Here is a 21,082-nt window from a genome sequence, read left to right as displayed (position 1 = left end):
CAGTACTTACAGTTGTCTATAAATAATTTTTCTGTAGAACTATTTAATCCTTGTCCTTTAAAGTTTTTTCTAATGCTTTCCAAAAAAATAAACTCAAAAAATTACAAATATATTAAGTTTTTTTTTCTCAATTATTTTTGTTCGAGTAAAATTTAAGTTTTGCTAGTGAGGGCATTTAATAAAGGGACATATTACTAATCAAACTAGTAATAAATAAAGATGCTCCATATGTATTACCCCATAATCTATGGACTTTTGAGGGGTCGACAATTCAATGGATGTATTCGCAAAAATAGATGTGACATTAAATTAGGGCTGCATGGTGTAAGTTGCTAAAAATTTGGAAATCGATGAATTTATTATTTAACTACGAATTAATTATATATATATATATATATATATATATATGTATATGTACTCGCTTATGCTAGTTACAAGATCTCTTGCCGATGCAGTTCCTAGTTAAAAAGTTATTATAAGCTATTTATCTGATAAATGAATTCAGCATTGTAAATTTAGAAAAAAAAAAATTTCTCTTAAATAGAGAAATAAAACTTCTAAAAAAGCACATTTCGCTATTAGAAGCTAGTTATCTGATAAATGAAAAAATCACAAGAATATCGAAATAATAGCCTTTTTCGCCTCTTTTATTTTTGTCTTCTTTCGGTGCCACCTCCCTCCTCTCACACATCTTTGCATTTATCAGCACCACACGGCTTTGAATGTCCGAACTGAGATATATTCACACATACATGAACTTATCATGCATATCCTATATATTATATATTCAATATTTTTTATTTGTCAAAAACTTCGCAGATCCGCTAGTAATATAAGTAAGTGTTTGTGTAACTGATTTACTAATTACTCGATGGTTTAAACAAAATAGTTAAAACATACTCATTAGAGATTTTCTAACTCAATAATGAGATGATAGATACTTGGATATGATCAACACGTATATGAGTAGTCGATGCCTTTTTTTCATAAGGTTAATGCATTAAAATACAATTGGTGGCAAGTGTTTAACTAATAACAGTTGTTATGAGTTCATATACGAACCCGATTGTTCTTTTACGTGAATTTATATATATTTGCGTTGGGCACCTGTAAAGAAACCAAGACTTGTAAAGTACGTAGTATGTATTAGTATGTATATTAGTATGTACACTGATCTTGTGTAATATTTCGGATTCAAACTTGGAAATATGGCGTGCAAGGGATGATAATAGAATAGAGACAAAAAAAACGCAAAAGCATATATAATTGGAAGGGGATGTATATTATTACGTTTTGTGTTGTGTTTGTTATTTCTAAATTAAAACGTACACCAAAAGAATCATTATAGTATTATTTTTATAGATAAATATAAGAAGATAATATTTTAATTACAAAACGCAAACGTCAAAACAAATAATTTGTTATTAGAAAAAACAACAACTAAAATGTACGAGTTTGAAACCGTGTAGTACTCCAAAGAAGGAGAGAGATACAAGGAAGAAGGCTGACTTTGGAGAGAAAAAGAGAGTAAATGCATTTTGCTGTCCATGTTGACTCTTTGAAGCCAGCCTCTTCATTATTGTTGCTTTTCATTCCATTATCTTTAATTAATTGATTACTTACTAATTAACTTTTCCTCTATCTCTCTCTCTCATCTTTATCTTACTCACTTTTGCTATAAATATAGCCAACATCTCTCCTCACTTCTTCAGACAAAACCAAACCCATTTGGACTTTCTTTGTCTTTTTAACCCTAATATTTCCCAAAGATTTTATTCCGGCAAAACCACAACGATTAGCTTCTATCTTAAAATCGCATCAAAACCTCTCAACAGAAGGAGCAAGAAATGGGAAGACCACCTTGCTGTGAAAAGGTTGGAGTGAAGAAAGGGCCATGGACACCAGAGGAAGATATCATCTTGGTTTCTTACATTCAAGAACATGGTCCTGGAAACTGGAGATCTGTCCCTACTAATACAGGTTTGTCTTTGTTTCTTTGATCAAATTAACTTACCTAGTTTGATGATTAAACTTTTGACCCACCTCCTAAAGAACTCTTTTATGTAGTGGTACTAGTAGTATTTATCTTGAAAGTTTACTAGGGGTTGTGATTTGCTTGTTCTCTGGCTTGGTTGGTATGAACATTTAATACAAGTGTAATAAATAGCCTATAAGTTATGTCACCAACTCTTTCGTCCACACATCTCTAATAACCATTTAATCCCTTTTTCTCTAATTTTAATTATTTGGGGTTAAAACTAATCTTTGTTAATTTGGTGTTTTAGGACTGAGGAGATGTAGCAAGAGCTGCAGATTGAGATGGACTAATTATCTTCGACCCGGTATTAAGCGTGGAAACTTCACTGAGCATGAAGAGAAGACGATTGTTCATCTTCAAGCTCTTTTAGGCAACAGGTATATTTTTTATGCACATGTTTTAGTCCAAAACGTTTCCTTTCTTGGCGTATTTTTATGTATAGTGTGGGTATAAGATCTAAAAATGTTTTTCTTTGTGTATAGATGGGCAGCCATAGCATCATACCTTCCTGAAAGGACGGACAATGATATAAAGAACTATTGGAACACCCACTTGAAGAAGAAGCTCAAAAAGATTAATGAATCTGGTGAAGAAGACAATGATGGCGGCGTCTCTTCATCAACCACTAGTTCACAAAAGCATCATCAAAGCACTAACAAAGGTCAATGGGAGAGAAGACTTCAGACAGATATCAACATGGCAAAACAAGCTCTTTGTGAGGCTTTGTCTTTGGACAAACCATCATCAACTCTTTCGCCATCATCATCATCATCATTACCGACACCAGCTATCACACCACAGAACACCCCTACCTTCTCATCAGCTTTGCTAGACCGTTGTTATGATCCATCGTCTTCTTCGTCCTCTACCACAACCACAGCCACCACTACAAGCAACACCACTAATCCATACCCATCAGGGGTGTATGCGTCAAGCGCTGAGAACATCGCTCGGTTGCTTCAGGACTTCATGAAAGACACACCAAAGGCTTTAACTCTATCATCTTCATCTCCGGTTTCAGAGACCGGACCACTCGCTGCTGCAGTTTCGGAAGAAGGTGGAGAAGGGTTTGAACATTCTTTCTTCAGCTTCAATTCGATAGAAGAAACTCAAAATTTGACTCAGGAGACAAGCTTCTTCCATGGTCAAGAGATCAAGCCGGAAATAATAATGGACCAAGATCAGGGTTTAATATCACAAGGGTCTTTGTCTTTGTTGGAGAAATGGTTATTTGATGAGCAAAGCCACGACATGGTTGGTATGTCACTAGAAGGACAAGTTGCGATGTTCTAGACTTCTAGTTCTAGAACACTAGAACTCTACAAAGTGGGATCATTCAAATTGAGGGCTTAATTAGTCATGAGTTAAACAAATAATATAGAGTTATAGCCTATAATATATGTGTTTATCCTTGCATTAGGGTTTTAGAGTCTTTAGTAGCTAGCTTTTAGCTCTACAACACTCTTTTCCCCTTTTGGTGTTATAATCTTTCTCGTTTTCTATATATGTAGCAGAACGTAACACAAAGTGTTCAGCATCTTTATAAATGTAATGTGTTGCACTTTGTGGCTCATATGGTTATACAAATGTCTTCTAATGTTACTGATTATTCAAATATTTAATATCTACTTAAACACAGAAAATTCGTAATTGTAAAGCTAGGTTTAGTAAATGATACAAAACTTAATCTAATATCGATTGGTTTGATTAAGATCCCATATTTGATCAATATACTTTCATATAATTAAAAAGTTTGATTTTTGTTCAGATCAGTGTTGTATTGAAAACAGTAAAAAATGTTTCACTTATCGATCTTTAGTCCTTTTTTTTTTTTGTGTGTCATCAACGATCTTTAGTCCTTTCAAATCAATCATAATCCCGGAAGAAAAAATGCCATTAAAGATTCCACCTACTGAATTAACTCCAACATTAATACATTTAATTATTTTTGTTATTTAATATTAATTGTGTGATAAGGCAGTAAGTGATAATGCAGATTTGTAATGTAATATTATTATAATATCTTGTCAGAAATAAATATTGTAGCAATATTATATGTGAAATTGTATTTTATATATACATAAAGAAAGCAGAGTTGTCAAAATTATTTCCTCAGTTCTTCTTTTTATTATTTTTCTAAATTCTTGAAGAAGCATTTCGAATCCGTAGTAGAACAGTTTTAATGGTAATGAAAAAAAAAAAAAAAACATGTCCACATTTTTTTCATCAACAATATTTAATCCTACGGATTTGAAATATTAACAATGTTTTGGGTATAATACATATAAGGGATATTATGATGGGTTGATGTATCTTTCTCAAAACAAAACAAGCCAATGATATATATAATCCTTAATCAAACAAATTGATGTGTGAAATATAAAAAGTGTGAATACAATATGGAGGCGCACAGATATTACCAATACGTATACAATACAATACAGTACACACATACGCGTACAATTAATAAAGAAAAGGAGGCAAAAAAATCTAGTGGTTGAAACGAATTTTGAAAATTATATAACAAATAAAAAAGAGAGTAATAAATGCTAACATGTGAAGGGCTTGACTTGTGCCTGTGAAGCACAGTGAGCTATCTATCAATCTATCTCTATAGTGTTAGTATATGTTATTGTATGACTTTTTATTATTATTAGCCACCGAAAAACTCCTCTTTTTTTTATTCTGAATCTAATTAATTTCACACTCTTCAGTCCTTGACTTGTTTTTGTTTTTCTTTATCTCGGACGTTGACTTCAAAACTGGACTCATTCATTCTTCTTCTCCACATTTACATATATAATGTCAGTTTTATTTTCGGTGCACAGTGTCGTCTCTGTATATATGTAAGACTGAGTAACATCGAATCTCGAAAGTGTTCAAACTCTTTTTCATGTAAGTTTTTCCCACTGAATGGATTATTTTTTGTTTGTTTCTTTCTTTCATGCATATTATGTTAAATAATAGTAATATTCTTCTGATAACACATTTTTTCTTTCAGTCTGATGTCAAAATCCTTCCTGCTGGCATAGAAAGGAGTTCAACGAGTCGGCGACTCTTCCCCTGCTTTGCTTGGTTGGGATTAAATAGAGTTAAAGAAGACTTTTGTCAAAAACGAAATTAGAACAAAAATAGAAAGAGGAATTAAGACTTTTAAATATCTTATTTGGGCCTCTCCATAAGGGTCCACTCGGTCCATAACAAAGATTAAATTTATGCTCGGCTAGTCGACGACTACCCCCTCATTTACTATTTTGCCATTTTCTTATGTAAGTAACAAAAGAGTTGAGTTAACAAGATTAATTAAAAGCAAAAACACAAATTCAACATGCGAACAATCTTTTATTTTCGTAAGATGATAGACAAAGAAGAAACTTGTCGTGTTTTTCTTTGTGGTTTTAAGATCTCAGTTTGTGTGTTTGATGAGAGCAAGCAAAACCAGGTAACACAAACACACAAGGCTTACTACACAGACACTGAGACACACACAAATCTCATACCAGTGATTGGTAATATTATCATTGAGGCGAAGCTTCAGGTTGGTGGTGTGGATTAGATATTAGCTCAGGTGCTACAGCAAAATGTAATCCTCCTCTACGTTGTCCTCCACCGCCCCCGCCGCTGTGCAACATAAACGCTACCTCTGCAGCAGCCAGAGCAGCCGCTTCCTGATTTTCACAAAAGAAAAACATTTACAAACACGACTTCTAAGATGCATGTGTTTGTGTTTTTCTCCCAGAGATTTTTTATATTACCTGTCTTTGCCTGCGACGTTGTAATATACTAATAGCCCAAGCCATGATGTAACACGGGAGAAGAAAACCGGCGGCACGAAGCATGAAAAGCTGGCGAAAACCAAACCAAAATGTGTTAAAACAAGAAAGTAAAAAGGAGAACTATGTAATGAACTGCTTAGTAAGTGGGATTTACGTACAAAGAAGAAAGCTGATGGATCATCTTCTTCATCGTCTGAGTTGTTGTTTGAAAGGTTCAGTGCGTGTCGTAACAGTAAAAGCGCCATCAACTGCCATTTAACTGTTAATAAGTTTCTATTTCACAGTAAGTTATATTAATGAATAACGATAAATATGGACTTACAATAAGAGCAGCGGAGCGACAAAAAGCAGCTCCACTTGAGTTAGAGTCAGCGTATTCGTCATATTCCGCATCAAAGAAATGGCGCTCTGCAGCCGCCATTGCCAAAATGCGCGGGTCGTTCAGATCGATTGGAACACCATTGGCCCAATCTTCACTGTATAATAACAAGACACAAGAGCAGCATGAGTAATGCCCTTGATTGTATATGATGAGATATAGTTATGTCTTATAGAGTAATAGAGAATCTATTGAAAAAAGAAGAATTTCCAATGTTTGAGTCCAGCTACATAGATTCAGAAAGAACTTTACCCGATATCAATTACGGTTTCATCAGCAGGAGGAGGCGGTGGAGCGGTGTATCCAGGTTGATAAGACTGTTTCCATCCAGAAGAAAAAACAGATATAAACTTGGATTCCGGTAAACGAACTAATTTATCCGAAAAAATTAGCATGTAGTAAACTTGTAACCAAAAGATTATACAAAAGGCTGTTAGTGATTTGATTTACCTTGTGGCAAATTTCACAGGTTATGTCGCCTTTCTCATTACACCAACGTTGAACACACTTCCGATGTGCATACTAAAGCAAACACAAGAAAACAAATTCATGAGAACTTATCTTAAAAGGAATAATGACAATGAGATAGTAGAGTCATCAATAAAAACAATTTACCTTCAAACTGCCACTACAAGAACAAGGTGACTCGAGGTTCTTAACGGAATCTTCCTCTTGGCAAATACGACATTCAACAGATTGGATCAGCGGCTCCTCTTCGTCAGCCACATGGCGCTGTTCCGTTGCTTCTCCGTCTTCCTTGGTTTTCGTAGTAGTAGACAGGCTTGTGCTGCCTTGAGCTTTAGAACTCTCTCCAGAAGATTCAATTGTTTCGTTGGATCCTCTATCTGAATTTAAGGTTTCAGGTGTTACGAGACGGTCGGTACATGAACTCAGATGATCAGCCATCTCTTCTCTCAAACTTCTTAGCCTCCTCAATGCGTAAACAACAAAACGTTGACCTGTTAAAAGAACAAGATTAGCTCCAACAATTCAAAAGATAATTCTCATAATCATCGAAGCAAAATGACACAAACGTTTCATTTTTAAGCGAGAGTCTTCATTTCTCTGAAACCAAACATCACAATTCACAATTCAGCTCAGCCAAACAAATTCAATGGAAAAAGATTAGGATCTGAGTTAAATGTCTTGGTCTCAAAATTTCCCAATCAAATTTTCTACACACAAAACCCAAACTTGAGAATCCAATCTCAACCATGATAATGAGAGAGGTAGAGAGATAGAGATAACCATTCGATTCGTTCAAAATTTTAAGAATGAAACCCTAAAACCGCAGAAAAAAAAATTCCCAAATCCCAGAATCAAACAACGAACCCTAAAGAAACAAAATGAAATAGATCAAAAGAACCGAAATTGTGGTTTTACCTTCAAAATCGCAGGGAATGGGGAAAAGAAGCTCTCTCTCAATCAGACCGTGATTTCGGACAAATGTGATTTTCTTGTTTGGTGTTCGGTCTGAAATTTTTTTAGATAAGCAATTAAAATCTCGAACCGCGTGTAGTGTATCTGTAGAGATTTATTATACAAAAACAAAAATACACAAACCGGGGAGCTATGGAGGTTGACGGTTTGACACGGTAACGTGATAATCAGATTTTCTCAATTTTTTTTAATTTTTTTTTACTTTTGTACCTTATTTTGGTTTCTTCATTCCCTTTTTTTTTTTAATTTATTTCTTCTTATTAGATTTTAGATAACACAACCATATCTCTTACCTAAAACAATAAAAATAATTTGGTATTTTTAGAAATTTCAAAGATTGAGGTGTTTGACTGTTGATAATATGGTAAATTTGACTAGATGCACCATTTATATTATTCATTTTATTTCAAGAAGTATTATTAGTCTTCTTTTTTTTTTACACAAGGCAATAATAAAATTTGCAATAATAAGAAGTTTCATTAATTTCAAGAGATGTATATAGTTTGACTTTGACATTTTCCTCCTTGGCAAAAATTGCGATTGAACCAAAATTAAAAACGTCCAAAAAATCCAAGCCAAGGTATCCGACAGGACGAACACTCCAAAACGTTTTCTTTTAAAATTCTGTCTTTTTCGATTCCAAAGTTATTCTTGTCGTTTTTAAAATTTTTTATATAAACCATAGCATGTTTAATAACATCAAATAAGTATATTTTAACAAATTTATGATGGTAGAGTGGTTGAAAGATTATATTTTATAAATTTATGGTACCAACTATCAGATTTTTGATTTTTTCTTCTATGATTTTATTCATGTTTGCTTCGGTCTGATTATAATCCAAATTTTTATAAAACAGTAAAGGTAATTTGTAGATAACTTTGATTTTAAAGCGAAAAAAAATTAAGAGACAGGGGCAAAAAAGTCCAATAGACCGAACCGGTTCGGTTTAATCAGAAAGCGAAACCATATATATAGATAGACAACCGCTTAGCCGATTTTAGTAGGAGTCACTCACCCTAAAAGCTTAAACCCTAGAAATCGTAGAAACAGAAAGAGGAGAAGAAAAAAAGGCGGAAGCTTTACTAGTTTAACAATGGCTGAGCAACAAGAGATCATCGATTCAGTCCCAGCTGAAGCGAACCCAGACACAAAAGTTGATATGGAAGTCGAAGCCGCGGCCCCGAAAGCTGAGACGGTCGATGAGAAACGTGAGAGAGAGGAGACAGAGGAGGAAGAGAACGGAGGTGAATCGAAGAAGCAGAAGCTGGGAGATGAAGAGAAGTCAGGTCCGGTCAAACTCGGTCCGAAGGAGTTCGTTACCTCCGTGGCGATGTTCGATTACTTTGTCAAATTTTTGCACTTTTGGCCAACTGATCTCGATGTTAATAAGGTATGCATATTTTGGTTACTCTTCTTCTTTTGTCTTCTTCGCTTTTTTAATTGCAAAGTTTCAATTGCCTTACAAAAGTTCATTCATTATTTGGTTTTGGTTCCTAATCTTAGAAGTAGAAGTGGTCACCATTGTTTTGAAGCGAACAAGAGATTGGGGATAGTAATTTTGTTCTTGTGTTTATCAATGAACATAGTCGTGCTTTTTGTCAAATTTGATACAACTTTGGAAATTGGTTCTACTCTGATGATCTTTGTATATTGTTTCTCTAGATTGAGTTCGGAGTTAGAAACTTCTTTTTTGGCTTCAAATTATTGATTGTTTATAATGATTGTGGTATTGGATTATGCAGTTTGTTGAGACAACTTAGTGATTAGGTTCTTTGGCAGCTATTACTACTACTCAAAAGTTCTTGGCGACTGTGTTTTTTTATTGATTATGTGATTATGGTTTTTTCTTTGAATTAGATACTTTTGTGTCATTTAATGGTTAGAATGGAATGACATCAAATCTTTGATTGCACCGATTTGGCTTCAAGCATATAAATGATAAAGCATTACACGCTTATGTCATATTACAGCGTTGCAGTTTCTTTGGAGCTTCTATCTAACCTGGTGTACTGAATGTTGTTCTTGACTGTATATTTTCAGTATGAGCACATGGTGCTGCTAGATCTGATCAAGAAGGGCCATTCTGAGCCAGAAAAGAAGATTGGAGGAGGAATCAAAACCTTCCAAGTCAGAACCCACCCGATGTGGAAAAGCCGATGCTTCTTTCTGGTTAGGGAAGACGATACTGCAGACGATTTCAGCTTCAGGAAGTGTGTTGATCAAATCCTCCCATTGCCTGAAAACATGAAGACTCCTGGAGCTAACGGCAACGGACATGGCGGAGGTGGCCGCGGTGGTGGTGGCGGAAGAAGAGGCGGTCGCGGAGGTGGTAGAGGGGGAAGATTCAGAAGATAAATCTGCTGACTCTTGATGCCTTGGTTTCAAAAGAAAATTTTGAAAATTTCAGATTTAGTTCTGTTTCTCAAAACTTAAAAAGGAATTATGATCTTGTCGAATGCTATTGTATTTTTTTCCGAGAAAATTTGTCAGTTTATATGACCTATTATTGCTGAAGAAGAAGAAGAAGAAGAATCTTGACTCTAATTGATAACATGAGAAGAAGAAGAAAGAAAAAAACATAAGACGCTTCAATGGATTTGAATTCTACTCTATGTTTCAAAACGTTTTGACAGTCCAAGAAGAAACTCGTAACTATTCACTTAATCAGAAACGGAAACCATATCATCTAATACTGGACTAAAGTTTTTGATGTCTATATACTACTATTTAATATAACCACCAGATCCAAAAACTAAAAGCTCAAATCAAAGTCCAGATAAAACACTTTCACTTGATAGTGTTGTGTTATGTTAAAATGTAGTTCTCTTTTGAAGCTACAACAATTATTTTTCTTCTTTCTTTTTGCTCTGTTATGCCTTGTTAGATTTAGAAAGCATCTTAAGTACGGTCTAACTGCAAGGCAATCAGTTTGTGAAATCTATGATCTAACCAACGGACCCACGCAGTAGACTAGACGTTGACGTGGGAAAAGGCAAGAGTCTGGTTTAGATCTATCTTCATGTACGTTTAAATCAAATCCTATAGAGTTTGGTAAATCATACAAATGTGGCAGACTCCTTTAAAGACCTCTTTTTGGTAATAGCCAATGAGAGAGCACCTCACATATAATATATATATTACATTTTCCTACAGTAATATGAATTCATGAAACCCACAAAAAACACTTTGATTGAACAACCAAAATGAAAATGAAAATGAAAATGTTTAAATCCTCGTTGTATTTTGTATTACTTACTTAAACACAAAGGTTCATAAATGAAAAGAGAAAAAAGAGGGTTATATGTTTCTCCAGGGCAAAAAAAGGGTGGATCGTTTTCGAATGAAGGATTTTTATCCTTTGTAGCTACCAATTAAGAAATTGCACGTAAGAAAGAAGACAGCTCTGCACCAAAGCCATCCCCGCGATGCTGACATTTACCTACCCATAAAGTTTGTAAACAGTTTCTACATTGTATTAGTTTTATTGTTTTCCAAATTCAAACAAACATATAGATAGATCACTGTTCATGATATGTTTTAAATCGAATCTAATAACAGTACTATATCGTCTATATTACTCACTTTTTCTTTAAAACTTGACTTCATTACCATCTTATTTAGGGACTCTTCGTTTTTCGTATGTTATCAAGCCTTTGTTCCAAAAGTATATAAGTGAATACTAATGAGAGTCTTTTGTTTATGTGTTCAACAGAAAGTTTAGTGAAAGTTAATAAAAGAAAAAAATGAAATAAAAAATGATATTCTCAGAAAGATTGGAATCATTTTAACAAAAGTGTATAGAAAAATAAGTAAAGATTATATGCTTATATATGGGTTCGATCAATAGGGAGAAAAGTAAAATATCAGAGGCCACATAAACTTGTGGTTGAGAATGAAACGAAAATGCTGACCTGGCATCCAAATTTTACTTTTAAAAACGTATCAAAATCCCAACTCTCACAAGCTTTCCAAACCAAAAATATTTCCAATCTCACCCTTAACCCAAAACCCTCTCAAAAAAAAATCACCTGGAAGAGAAAGAAACCTACGAGAAGCAAGAAAAAAAAAACTAAAGGAAAGAAGAAATAATGCTGGAGAGTAAAGATCCAGCGATTAAGCTCTTCGGTATGAAAATTCCTTTTCCGACGGTTTTAGATGTAACCGATGAAGATGAAAAGGTAACTGTGATTACTGTTTTTGTTACATACATGTTTCGAGTAAATTATTTAGGAATTGGACTTTGAACTTATATAAATAAAAATCTTCAGTTAAATATCTGACAACTGAAGATAAACTGAAAAAAGTGCTTTCTGTTTTAAAAAGTTGTTGCTCATATTTATATCCTTAAAAGGCAAAACTCATAGGTTTTGTGTCTTCTTTTTTAAATCCGAATTTTTGATGAATTTGTTCAAACTTCTTAAAACTTCAACATCCTCTGTTTGTTGTTCTCTGTTCTAAGTGATTTGGTGAACCAGAGGTTTTCAGTTTTGTTTGATGACTTTTCATGAAACGAAATAGCAAATTCTTTTTCTCCATTTAATAATCTTTTTTTTTTTTTTTGCTTTTTTCCGTTTAATCAAATCAACAAAGGTGTTCTTTAAAAGACTTTTTCCTCCACCAAAATTTTCTCTAGAACCTTCTTCTTGAGAATCATATACTCATAGTAAAAACTCACTTCTTTGTAACATGCTTTAAAACAAATCATTCCTACTTTATTATTCATCCGTTTCTAATAATCAAATTCGATTGTCTTCCATCAGAACCAAAACGAGACGTTAACCGATCAATCGGAGAAAGACAAAACCTTAAAAAAACCGACCAAGATTCTTCCATGTCCGAGATGCAATAGCATGGAGACAAAGTTCTGTTACTACAACAACTACAACGTAAACCAACCCCGCCATTTCTGTAAAGCTTGTCAGAGATACTGGACCTCTGGTGGGACCATGAGAAGTGTTCCCGTCGGAGCTGGACGACGTAAGAGCAAGACTACCAACAACTCAACCTCATCATCTCCGCACTACCACCACGTGACCATCTCCGAAACGAATGGTCCCGTCCTTAGCTTCAGCCTTGGAGATGATCAGAAGGTCTCGAATCATATGTTCGGGAATCCAAAGCCAGCAGTGTCTAGGATAGAGAACATTAATGACGACTGCTCTAATAACACCACTTCCAACGGTTTGGATTGCTTTCCGGGAGTTTCGTGGCCGTACGCGTGGAACCCCGGTTTTTACCCGGTTTACCCTTATTGGAACGTTCCAATGTTGTCATCTCCGGTTAATAATTCTAGTCCTAATTCTACACTTGGTAAGCATTTGAGAGACGAAGAGGAGACGATGAAACAGCAGAAGAATAGATCGGTACTGGTTCCCAAGACTTTGAGAATCGATGATCCTAATGAAGCTGCAAAGAGTTCTATATGGACAACACTTGGAATCAAGAACGACGTTCTGTTCAAAGGGTTTGATTCGAAGAAAGAGGCTAAGGTTATGAACAAAGAAGAAACAGAGACTTCACTTGTTCTTTGTGCTAACCCAGCTGCGTTATCAAGATCAGTCAATTTCCACGAACAGATGTGATTGTGTATACATACGATATATACCTAAACGTATATGTCACGTATGTATAGCAATATAGATAAGGTTAACTCTGTCTTTTGTTTTTCTTCTTTCGGTCGTGGCTTACACGAGGCTTTATAGTTTTTGTACCATACACTTTTTTTAGTCTTTTAAGTTTGATTTTTGTTATAAGATTACATAACGATGAAGGAAAATTTTCCTTTTGACCTATTAGAGCTAACAGTAAGTATATATAAGAACTGTTGTAACTTGTAAGATATGAGATAGATAACTTTAGCTACTTTACACACATGAGTGGATAAGTAAAGTAAGATAAGATAATAATGCAGAAGAGAAAAAGTATATTTTGCTTGAATTTGACCTCTTATTGTGAGATAAAATATATAATCGTGTGCTGGTGCTGGTGGGCACGATAAAACATCATAAAACATAACGTTGAATATGGAAAACAAAGCAATAAATTAGAATGCATCATAGGGTATGTCAATTCTGGCCAGTGTCTTCAAAACTGTCGTTAATTTTTTTTAATGTATTTTTAATTTTTTCGTTTCTTGTTGTAAAGTTCAATAGTATAATTTTTGGATGATAAATAAATCTCCAAGATTAATTAAGAAAATTCGTTTTTGGATAATATGTTGACCAACCAAATGAACTAATGTACTTTATCAAATACTTTATCTGATAGAAACATGGTATAAGATTCTTTTTATAAGATCAAAACAAGGATTTAACAAAACCAAAAAAAAATGAAAAAAAAAACTGTCTCTTCCATAGTCGAGATGGTCAGAAATTCAGAATATAATCATTTGTTTCCTTGTTTTTATTTCCTCCTTTATGAAATACTTGTTGTGTGAAAATGATGTATCACATTTGTGTACCCAAATTTATTTCTGAACTTTGGTCTGTGTGTGTCTGATAGCAACTTAGATATTTTTTGGACAGCTCAATTAATATTAGCCACAAATGTGATTTATCCTAAACCATTTTTTATTCCTTTTAATAATTCTTAATAATGTGGGACAATAAATAGTATCTTTTTTCTTCGCTGAAAGTAAAAGCACGACACGTTGCTTTTTTTTTCTTTATACTACTATCACTTTGATATTTTAGTCAGTATTATCTTTCGCAAAAAAATACCTACATACATAAAATATGTTATAATACATGGTCACACATCTGAAGTTTAAAAATGTATCTCTAACTACACAAAGTATATGTATTGCATGCCCACATATATGAACTATATGTAGTCATGTCGCCAACATCACGAACATTTTTTCCGGTACACTTTTGGCCGGAATCCGGCGTTGACCCGTTTGACCGGCATTGACCAACATAAATATTCAAAAAAAGATCTTTTTAGGTTTTTATTATTTTTTAAAAATATGTTTTTGAATCATTTATAATATTGTATAATTAAGAAAATATATACAATTTTTAATATAAAAATATTTTGTATATATATATTCAATGCATTGATTTTTATAATTAGTTAGTTTCGATAATTCAAAGCTAAACTAAAAAAAAAAGCAATTAGGAAAAATAATAATAAACAGAAAAATTTCCTATTTTAAAAAATATTCGGACATGAGTATCATTTGGTTTAATATTTGAATATTTAATATATAATATGTGAATTTTAAATATTAAAGCATTAGAATCAAACCAATTATGTGTGAGTTTTATTCTACTAGTTATAAAAATTGTTAGATCTTCTATCTTATAAATATTTAAAAGAAACATTGTGATTTTTTATTTATTTTAAGTTTTATTTTTTATTATTATTTTACCTAATTGGTTTTTTTATTTTAGTTTAGTTTTGAAATTATCGAAACTAACTAATTATAAAAATCAATGCATTGAATATATATACAAAATATTTTTATATTGAATATTGTATATATATATTTTAATTTACAATATTATAAATGATTCAATAACATAATTTCTAAATATTAAAAAACTAATTTTTTTTTTGAATATTTATGTTGGTCAACGCCGGTAAAACTGGTCAACGCTGGATTCCGGCGAAAAGTGTACCGAAAAAAATGTTCGTGATGTTGGCGACATGACTACATATAGTTCGTATATGTGGGCATGTAATACATATAGTTTATGTAGTTAGAGATACATTTTTAAACTCCGGATGTGTAGCCATGTATTGTAGCATATTTCATGTAGATAGGTATCTTTTTTCCTTATCTTTCCGACCCAAAAATATTATATATCACAAGTCGGGAGCTTCTCAATAGATGATAGATGACGACCATGCATTTTTCTATTTGCCTTTTTTCCTTCATATCATATGGAATAAAATAAGAATGCCGATATGAATACTCTCATCAATCATCGGATTTGAGAATTAACCCTCCACTAGTGATTAGTCCACCATGTTTCAAAAAAATACTTCACCATGGTGTTTCACTAGAGTATATATTTTGCTTTTAACAATCTTAACAAAAGCTTTAACAAGCAGAAGACTCTTAAATATAGTTTCAATCTAGCCTTTTCCAGAACCGATATGCATAGATAGCTTTGTAACCAAATTAGCCCCATTTTCTTAATTAATTCATTTTTAATTACATGTCTTGCTACATCTAATGTCACACAAGTTTCTTTAAAGAAAAAAGGTTTCTTTATAACCATTAACCAAGTTAGACCAATTTTTCTGGTTACGTAAGGTTTTTCAATGCAAAAAGGAAAAAAAAAAAAAACTCAAAACTCGAGTGGATTCAACAGAGACTTCATCGTTAAAGAGAAAAAGAGTTTGATCGCATATTAAACAAACAAAAAAAGTGAAATAAAATTGGAAGACAAAGTTGAAAAAGGAAAAGTCTCTCACTTAGAAAGAAAGTGAATAAAAAGGAAAACTTTGGGTGAGTCGACTTCCACACGAATGGCTTCCTCTAAGAATATGACACGTGTTATTTTAATCCCACCCACTTCGACGATCGGACAGACATCTCCTCCGTGTAAAAAACACAAACACGAGAAAAAGAGACTAAAGACTACTTTTAGTCTTTTTTTGCCATAATAAATTAAAAGTAATTCGTTCTTAAAAGTAATCGATACAATTTTGAATTTTTAATCTTTTAGTAGGATTGATGTTCAAATATAACTCGTTAAGCAAGAAAAATATGTTATCTTTATGTAAGTGATTAGTTGATTAGTGACCGATCACCAAGTATTAGCAGTTATCCTACATAAGATAATAATGATTAGCAAACTATGACAATACGTATGAATTTAATTTATAGACTAATAACCGATAATAGATTTATTTAGCACTTCTTTCTATATAAAAGACTACAACGTGTTTTGTTTGTGTTTGAAAAAGATAAAGACAGGAAAGAGTGAAAAGAGAAGCAAAAGAGAGCCACCATCCCCTTCTTTAACGGGGGGAAGAACAGAAATGAAAAGAGAAACCAAATCTCAAAATTACATTTGTGCATTGAGCATGCAGTAGATAATTAATTGGATATTAACATACAAATCTCAAAATGAGTCTATAAGTTATATATAGACTATGATTATGACTATATATATCACATAGCTAGTAACTTGCAGAGGTATATGAATCTTCATGTCCAAATTAAAGTTGATTATGATACAGAGACTCTGCTTCTTCCAAAAGCATTTGTTAAAAACTTGTTACTCTAAACTTTACTACTCACGAGTCAGTACAGTACTCATATACTTGATGGTCACTTTCTATTAGCTAAATGTACATGGGGTAAACTCTTTGCTTAACTAGATTAGATTTCAGAAACCGTTGCTTCCAGTTGACACTTTTTTCACACCCGCCATGACTCACTCGATATGTGAATCTTGGAAAACAAAAGAACCCTAAATACGATGATATAGATAAGGAGACGGAGATATTTCAACTTCTTGCAAACTGAGTTTACGGATGCCCATAGCTTAAGGCCCATGTTAAAGTGAATAGTCTATTAATTTGGTTATATAAATTATAATTAGACCAAGTTGACCGGTACTGGTTTGACTAATTGTTTTGTTACGTTGGAAAACAGTCGTACCGGCGACAATGGTTAATTATGATCCTCTGGCTCTAGCAGAGGACTCTAAGAAGTATGGTTCGTTGGAAAAAAAAAGAATCAAAAATCAATCAAGAAGACGTTCTTTCATGTTTTAATAATGACTTTATATACCACAAATGTGAAAAAGATCAATGATCATAAGAAAAGAGAATGTGAAGATGGAATTACATTTTGAAGTGAATGATGATGTGTGAAACTCACATCCCTAGTCAATTTAAATCTCACCATCCCAAAGTTGTTGGATGGATTTGTAAGGGCTTGTGGTTTGGTTAACAAGGAACTCTCCTCTCATGAGCTTCCATTCCTCCAAATGGTCAATGAGTGACAAGTCTTGATCATCCAATTTAATCTCTAAGGCTCTCTTGTTCTCTATCATTCTTGCTCCATTAAAGCTCTTCACTATCACACTTGCCCCTTTTGACATTCCCCATCTTAGAGCCACCTTCATTTATTTTTTTATATATATAAATAAAGTATTAGCTATAAGTCATCCAAGTCTCCTAATCAACAAAAGAAGAATGGACTCAGTTTCTGGAGTCACCTGAGCAGGAGTGGCATTATGCTTAAGAGCAATGGATTTGATGATAGGATGTTCAATCACAGCCGTTGATCCCCAAATATTCCCTGGCCCACCAATTGGGGAATATCCACTTACATGGATATTGTTCTCTTCACACACTTCTCTTAGCTTTCTTTGTCTCCACAGAGGATGCATCTCCACCTATACAAATTTTATATGCACATATTTAGTTTCTTGATTTTTCCCAAACAAGAAATCTTGATAGTGATTAATGTTGAATCCAAACCTGGTTAACGGAAGGAGGGACAGAAGCGAAATCGAGGAGATCATAGATCTTCTTAGAAGAGAAGTTACTAACACCAATAGATCTACACAAACCCATCTCCAAGCATCTCTCCATGCTTTGCCAAGTTTCTTCAATCCCTAAATCTTTCTCAAACTCATCTTCCTTTGGTATTGGCTCACTCACTCCTGGCTTTAGCTTTATTGGCCAATGCACCAAGTAATTGTCTAGATACTCTAGACCCATTGTCCTATATAATTCATAAGAAAATTTGATCATGAGATATCAATCTTTATACGGTAATTAAGTTAGAGTTTGTGGAAAGAAGCTTACTTGAGAGTTTGTATGAGGGCAGAGATAGGGTCGTGGTGATCACTAGACCATAACTTGGAAGTGACAAAGATATCGTCTCTCTGGACAGTTCCATAGGAGATAGCTTGTCCAAGTGCAGTGCCTAGAGCTTCTTCTGATCCATATATCTTTGCTGTGTCGAAATGTCTGTAGCCAATCTGTTTTCATTCCAATGAAAAATCATATGAGAATGGTGTAGAAATGATATAAAAAAAAAAGACTATATTATAAGATCATTTGATGATAAAATTTATATTTTGTGTTATATATAATCAAAGTAAAAACATGAAAATGAACCTTGATAGCTTGATGAACGGCTGAGATGGTGCTCTCTCGATCTTTTTGAGGACAGTAAGTTCCCATTCCAAGCAGTGGAATCGTCTTCCCACACCTGAGACGTGCCATGTCACTCCTCATCTTTCTCTGTTTCTTCTCTCTCTCCAATCTTCTTAGTGAGTTTCTTCTTACTCTCTCTGTTGCGTCTATGATATGTTTATATAGGCCATGAAAAGGTCAACGAGCTTGACTTTTTTTCGTTTCTTTATTAGACCAATTAATCACAACATCAAAATACTATGGAGTATGTAGAAATATATATGACCTATTTATGGAATATGATGATAGTTAATGTTTTTAGAAAAAAAAAGTACTATTTGGAAATATATAATATAAGGTTAGCTAGGAATGTGGAGGTATCGAAAAGCACGAGAGTTCCCCATGTCTTGTGGGATTTTCTTAGCCTACCCAAATCCTCATCTCTCAAACCTCAAGATGAATTATCTCTTCTCTCAATAAATTTCCTCATTAGTGTTTTGAGTGTTTCCAAAATGGTTGCTCTTTGCATTTTTATTTTGCAACTTGATCATATATATATTCCAGTTTATTTTGTTGTCAACTGTTTAAAGAATCTTAATTTACTCATCTAACTTTGAGTTGAAGCATTACTGTCCGTAATAAATGACAACTACCAAGTTATAGCTCTAAAGGTTAAACTTTACATTTTCCTAGTGTCACAAAATATCATGCATGGTTGTTATATATGATATTAGCTCCACAAAACGGTTTGTATTGTTATTGATGATAAATTAACAATCAAATATATATACATGATGATCACATCACATACACTGCGAATATTATGATTCAGCAGGAATAGAGTATTGTTTTTGTAGTATGAATGAATAATATATTATTAGAATCACATCCACATTCGAAGAGGCGTTTCATAGGATTAAACTATATATTATCAAAGTATCAGTTTTAATAATTGGATCATATAATTAATAAGATATGTTAGAAAGGGCGGTTTGACATACGATTACTTGTCAATGATTTGATTTGAATACAAAATTTTCAAAGAGAGTGGAAGTCAAATCGGAATGCGATTGCATGCAATAGAGACCGTTGGCTAGCTTACTAACCAAATTACATATGAAATTAAGGCGTTGACAATATTAAAATTATAGCTTGTCTCTAATCTCTTGAGAGGATAATAAAACTTTATGATGATTTAACATAAATAAAAAATTAAATGTAATGTGTTGGTTCATGTAGTATTTTACAACATAAGACAGTCATGTTCCTGCTATTCTAGTGCACCGCCAAAAGATTTCACAAATCTCTTTTCCATGTGGTTTATTATTTTCTTAGTCAAATTGTAAACTAGAATTAAATGTCAACTACCGCTTACTCCTACTTTATTTTTAATAGTATTTTCTCATCTATGTTTTGACCTCTCACATTATATAAATTTCGATAAGTTGTTTTCTAATTTCTGTTAAACGTTTCTTCTCCTACCATTGTCATGAACTGATTATATATTTATTTGTCTATCACCCTCTTCGTGCATGATTCATGCTACAAGTTGAAAAATCAAAAACTGTAACAAGTTAGATCAAATGTATCTTTCCGTTGGTCGTTATTAAATTTATGGGGGGTTGAAACATAAACATCATCAGCATGCAAGACTAAAATGTATTTTGATAGTTTGAATTCCGAATCTTTTACATAAAAGTGACTATTCTTTTTTTATTTGATTTTTCTTCTCTCTAAAACTAAACTAATGTATGTTGAAAACTAATTGTACATTTAAAATTATTATTGTTTTGGTACCGAACTTGTTCACCTTGGAATTCGTTGTTGTATTGGCATCTCTTATCTATTCTTGTTATCGGTACCTTTATTATAAATATAACAACATAAATTTTAAGGAAAAAAAATATTATTGTTATGTGATGATAATAATTATTATTCGGCCTTGGATAGAGCAATAATAATTTCTATGTACAATTAGTTTTCAACATACATTTGTTTAATGTATAACTAATATTTATCTCAAAATATTTTTATTGATTGGCAATTGGCATCCCTGCATTTAAACTATCAATGTATTATTGACTTTCTTATCTTGTATTAGTAACGCATGCAAGCACTTCAACAGTATATCATTGACGAAATCCCTAAACAAAACATTTTAATTAGTACTGAAAATCTGTTGACGCTTGCCTTTATTGTGATCATTTGTAAATATTACTATTTCTCCTTTGCTCGCTATGGGCGTCAGTAGAGCAACGTCGTGAGCTCAAGCAATCGTCTTGACTGCATATATGGCGGCAACCCTTGTCCGGATTATCATGAAGATCTCAAAGCACTCA

At 33.2% G+C, this 21,082-nt stretch overlaps 5 protein-coding genes across 6 annotated transcripts; 3 read left to right on the top strand and 2 right to left on the bottom strand.

Annotated features, from left to right (window-relative positions):
- The first annotated feature begins 1,732 nt into the window (after nt 1–1,732).
- LOC17877023 (transcription factor MYB30) lies at nt 1,733–3,647 on the top strand. Its single transcript, XM_006280641.2, has 3 exons — nt 1,733–1,980; nt 2,286–2,415; nt 2,521–3,647. The coding sequence occupies exons 1-3, from the start codon at nt 1,848–1,850 to the stop codon at nt 3,329–3,331; spliced, it is 1,074 nt and encodes a 357-aa protein (XP_006280703.1). The 5' UTR covers nt 1,733–1,847; the 3' UTR covers nt 3,332–3,647.
- A 1,676-nt stretch (nt 3,648–5,323) lies between these two features.
- LOC17876712 lies at nt 5,324–7,675 on the bottom strand. 2 transcript variants are annotated; one of them, XM_023782458.1, is made up of 8 exons: nt 7,577–7,675; nt 6,809–7,152; nt 6,644–6,715; nt 6,446–6,510; nt 6,137–6,290; nt 5,973–6,062; nt 5,794–5,883; nt 5,324–5,706 (listed from the first exon to the last, which is right to left on the bottom strand). In XM_023782458.1, the coding sequence occupies exons 2-8, from the start codon at nt 7,097–7,099 to the stop codon at nt 5,557–5,559; spliced, it is 912 nt and encodes a 303-aa protein (XP_023638226.1). In that variant the 5' UTR covers nt 7,100–7,152; nt 7,577–7,675; the 3' UTR covers nt 5,324–5,556. The 2 variants fall into 2 exon arrangements, with proteins under 2 accessions (XP_023638226.1, XP_023638223.1); XM_023782455.1 differs by lacking the exon at nt 7,577–7,675 and adding an exon at nt 7,228–7,534.
- Nucleotides 7,676–8,648: 973 nt separating this feature from the next.
- LOC17876854 (protein EMBRYO DEFECTIVE 514) lies at nt 8,649–10,137 on the top strand. Its single transcript, XM_006280973.2, has 2 exons — nt 8,649–9,024; nt 9,675–10,137. The coding sequence occupies exons 1-2, from the start codon at nt 8,728–8,730 to the stop codon at nt 9,987–9,989; spliced, it is 612 nt and encodes a 203-aa protein (XP_006281035.2). The 5' UTR covers nt 8,649–8,727; the 3' UTR covers nt 9,990–10,137.
- A 1,477-nt stretch (nt 10,138–11,614) lies between these two features.
- LOC17875230 (cyclic dof factor 1) lies at nt 11,615–13,505 on the top strand. The gene is made up of 2 exons (XM_006280802.2): nt 11,615–11,812; nt 12,395–13,505. Exons 1-2 carry the CDS (start codon nt 11,723–11,725, stop codon nt 13,214–13,216), a joined length of 912 nt encoding a protein of 303 aa, XP_006280864.1. The 5' UTR covers nt 11,615–11,722; the 3' UTR covers nt 13,217–13,505.
- Nucleotides 13,506–17,361: 3,856 nt separating this feature from the next.
- LOC17874898 (NADPH-dependent aldo-keto reductase, chloroplastic) lies at nt 17,362–18,879 on the bottom strand. Its single transcript, XM_006282062.2, has 5 exons — nt 18,726–18,879; nt 18,411–18,586; nt 18,081–18,327; nt 17,816–17,995; nt 17,362–17,716 (listed from the first exon to the last, which is right to left on the bottom strand). The coding sequence occupies exons 1-5, from the start codon at nt 18,843–18,845 to the stop codon at nt 17,489–17,491; spliced, it is 951 nt and encodes a 316-aa protein (XP_006282124.1). The 5' UTR covers nt 18,846–18,879; the 3' UTR covers nt 17,362–17,488.
- Between the last annotated feature and the right edge of the window lie 2,203 nt (nt 18,880–21,082).

This window comes from Capsella rubella, unplaced genomic scaffold (assembly GCF_000375325.1).
Source record: "Capsella rubella cultivar Monte Gargano unplaced genomic scaffold, Caprub1_0 scaffold_8, whole genome shotgun sequence".
NCBI lineage: Eukaryota > Viridiplantae > Streptophyta > Magnoliopsida > Brassicales > Brassicaceae > Capsella > Capsella rubella.
Note: the sequence above shows the minus strand (reverse complement) of the source record. Positions and strands in the feature narration are given on the sequence as shown.

Bases quoted from the DNA above. Each gene is read 5' to 3' on its own strand.
- LOC17877023 (XM_006280641.2), top strand. From the start codon at position 1,848: ATGGGAAGACCACCTTGCTGTGAAAAGGTTGGAGTGAAGAAAGGGCCA. The intron at 1,981-2,285 runs GTTTGTCTTTGT...TTGGTGTTTTAG, and splicing joins ATCTGTCCCTACTAATACAG to GACTGAGGAGATGTAGCAAG. The intron at 2,416-2,520 runs GTATATTTTTTA...CTTTGTGTATAG, and splicing joins CAAGCTCTTTTAGGCAACAG to ATGGGCAGCCATAGCATCAT.
- LOC17876712 (XM_023782455.1), bottom strand. The intron at 6,716-6,808 runs GTAAATTGTTTT...TGTTTGCTTTAG, and splicing joins CTTGTAGTGGCAGTTTGAAG to TATGCACATCGGAAGTGTGT. The intron at 6,291-6,445 runs GTAAAGTTCTTT...GTTATTATACAG, and splicing joins GAAACCGTAATTGATATCGG to TGAAGATTGGGCCAATGGTG.
- LOC17876854 (XM_006280973.2), top strand. From the start codon at position 8,728: ATGGCTGAGCAACAAGAGATCATCGATTCAGTCCCAGCTGAAGCGAAC. The intron at 9,025-9,674 runs GTATGCATATTT...GTATATTTTCAG, and splicing joins CTGATCTCGATGTTAATAAG to TATGAGCACATGGTGCTGCT.
- LOC17875230 (XM_006280802.2), top strand. From the start codon at position 11,723: ATGCTGGAGAGTAAAGATCCAGCGATTAAGCTCTTCGGTATGAAAATT. The intron at 11,813-12,394 runs GTAACTGTGATT...GTCTTCCATCAG, and splicing joins TAACCGATGAAGATGAAAAG to AACCAAAACGAGACGTTAAC.
- LOC17874898 (XM_006282062.2), bottom strand. From the start codon at position 18,845: ATGAGGAGTGACATGGCACGTCTCAGGTGTGGGAAGACGATTCCACTG. The intron at 18,328-18,410 runs GTAAGCTTCTTT...TGAATTATATAG, and splicing joins GCCCTCATACAAACTCTCAA to GACAATGGGTCTAGAGTATC. The intron at 17,717-17,815 runs GTGACTCCAGAA...AAATAAATGAAG, and splicing joins ATAATGCCACTCCTGCTCAG to GTGGCTCTAAGATGGGGAAT.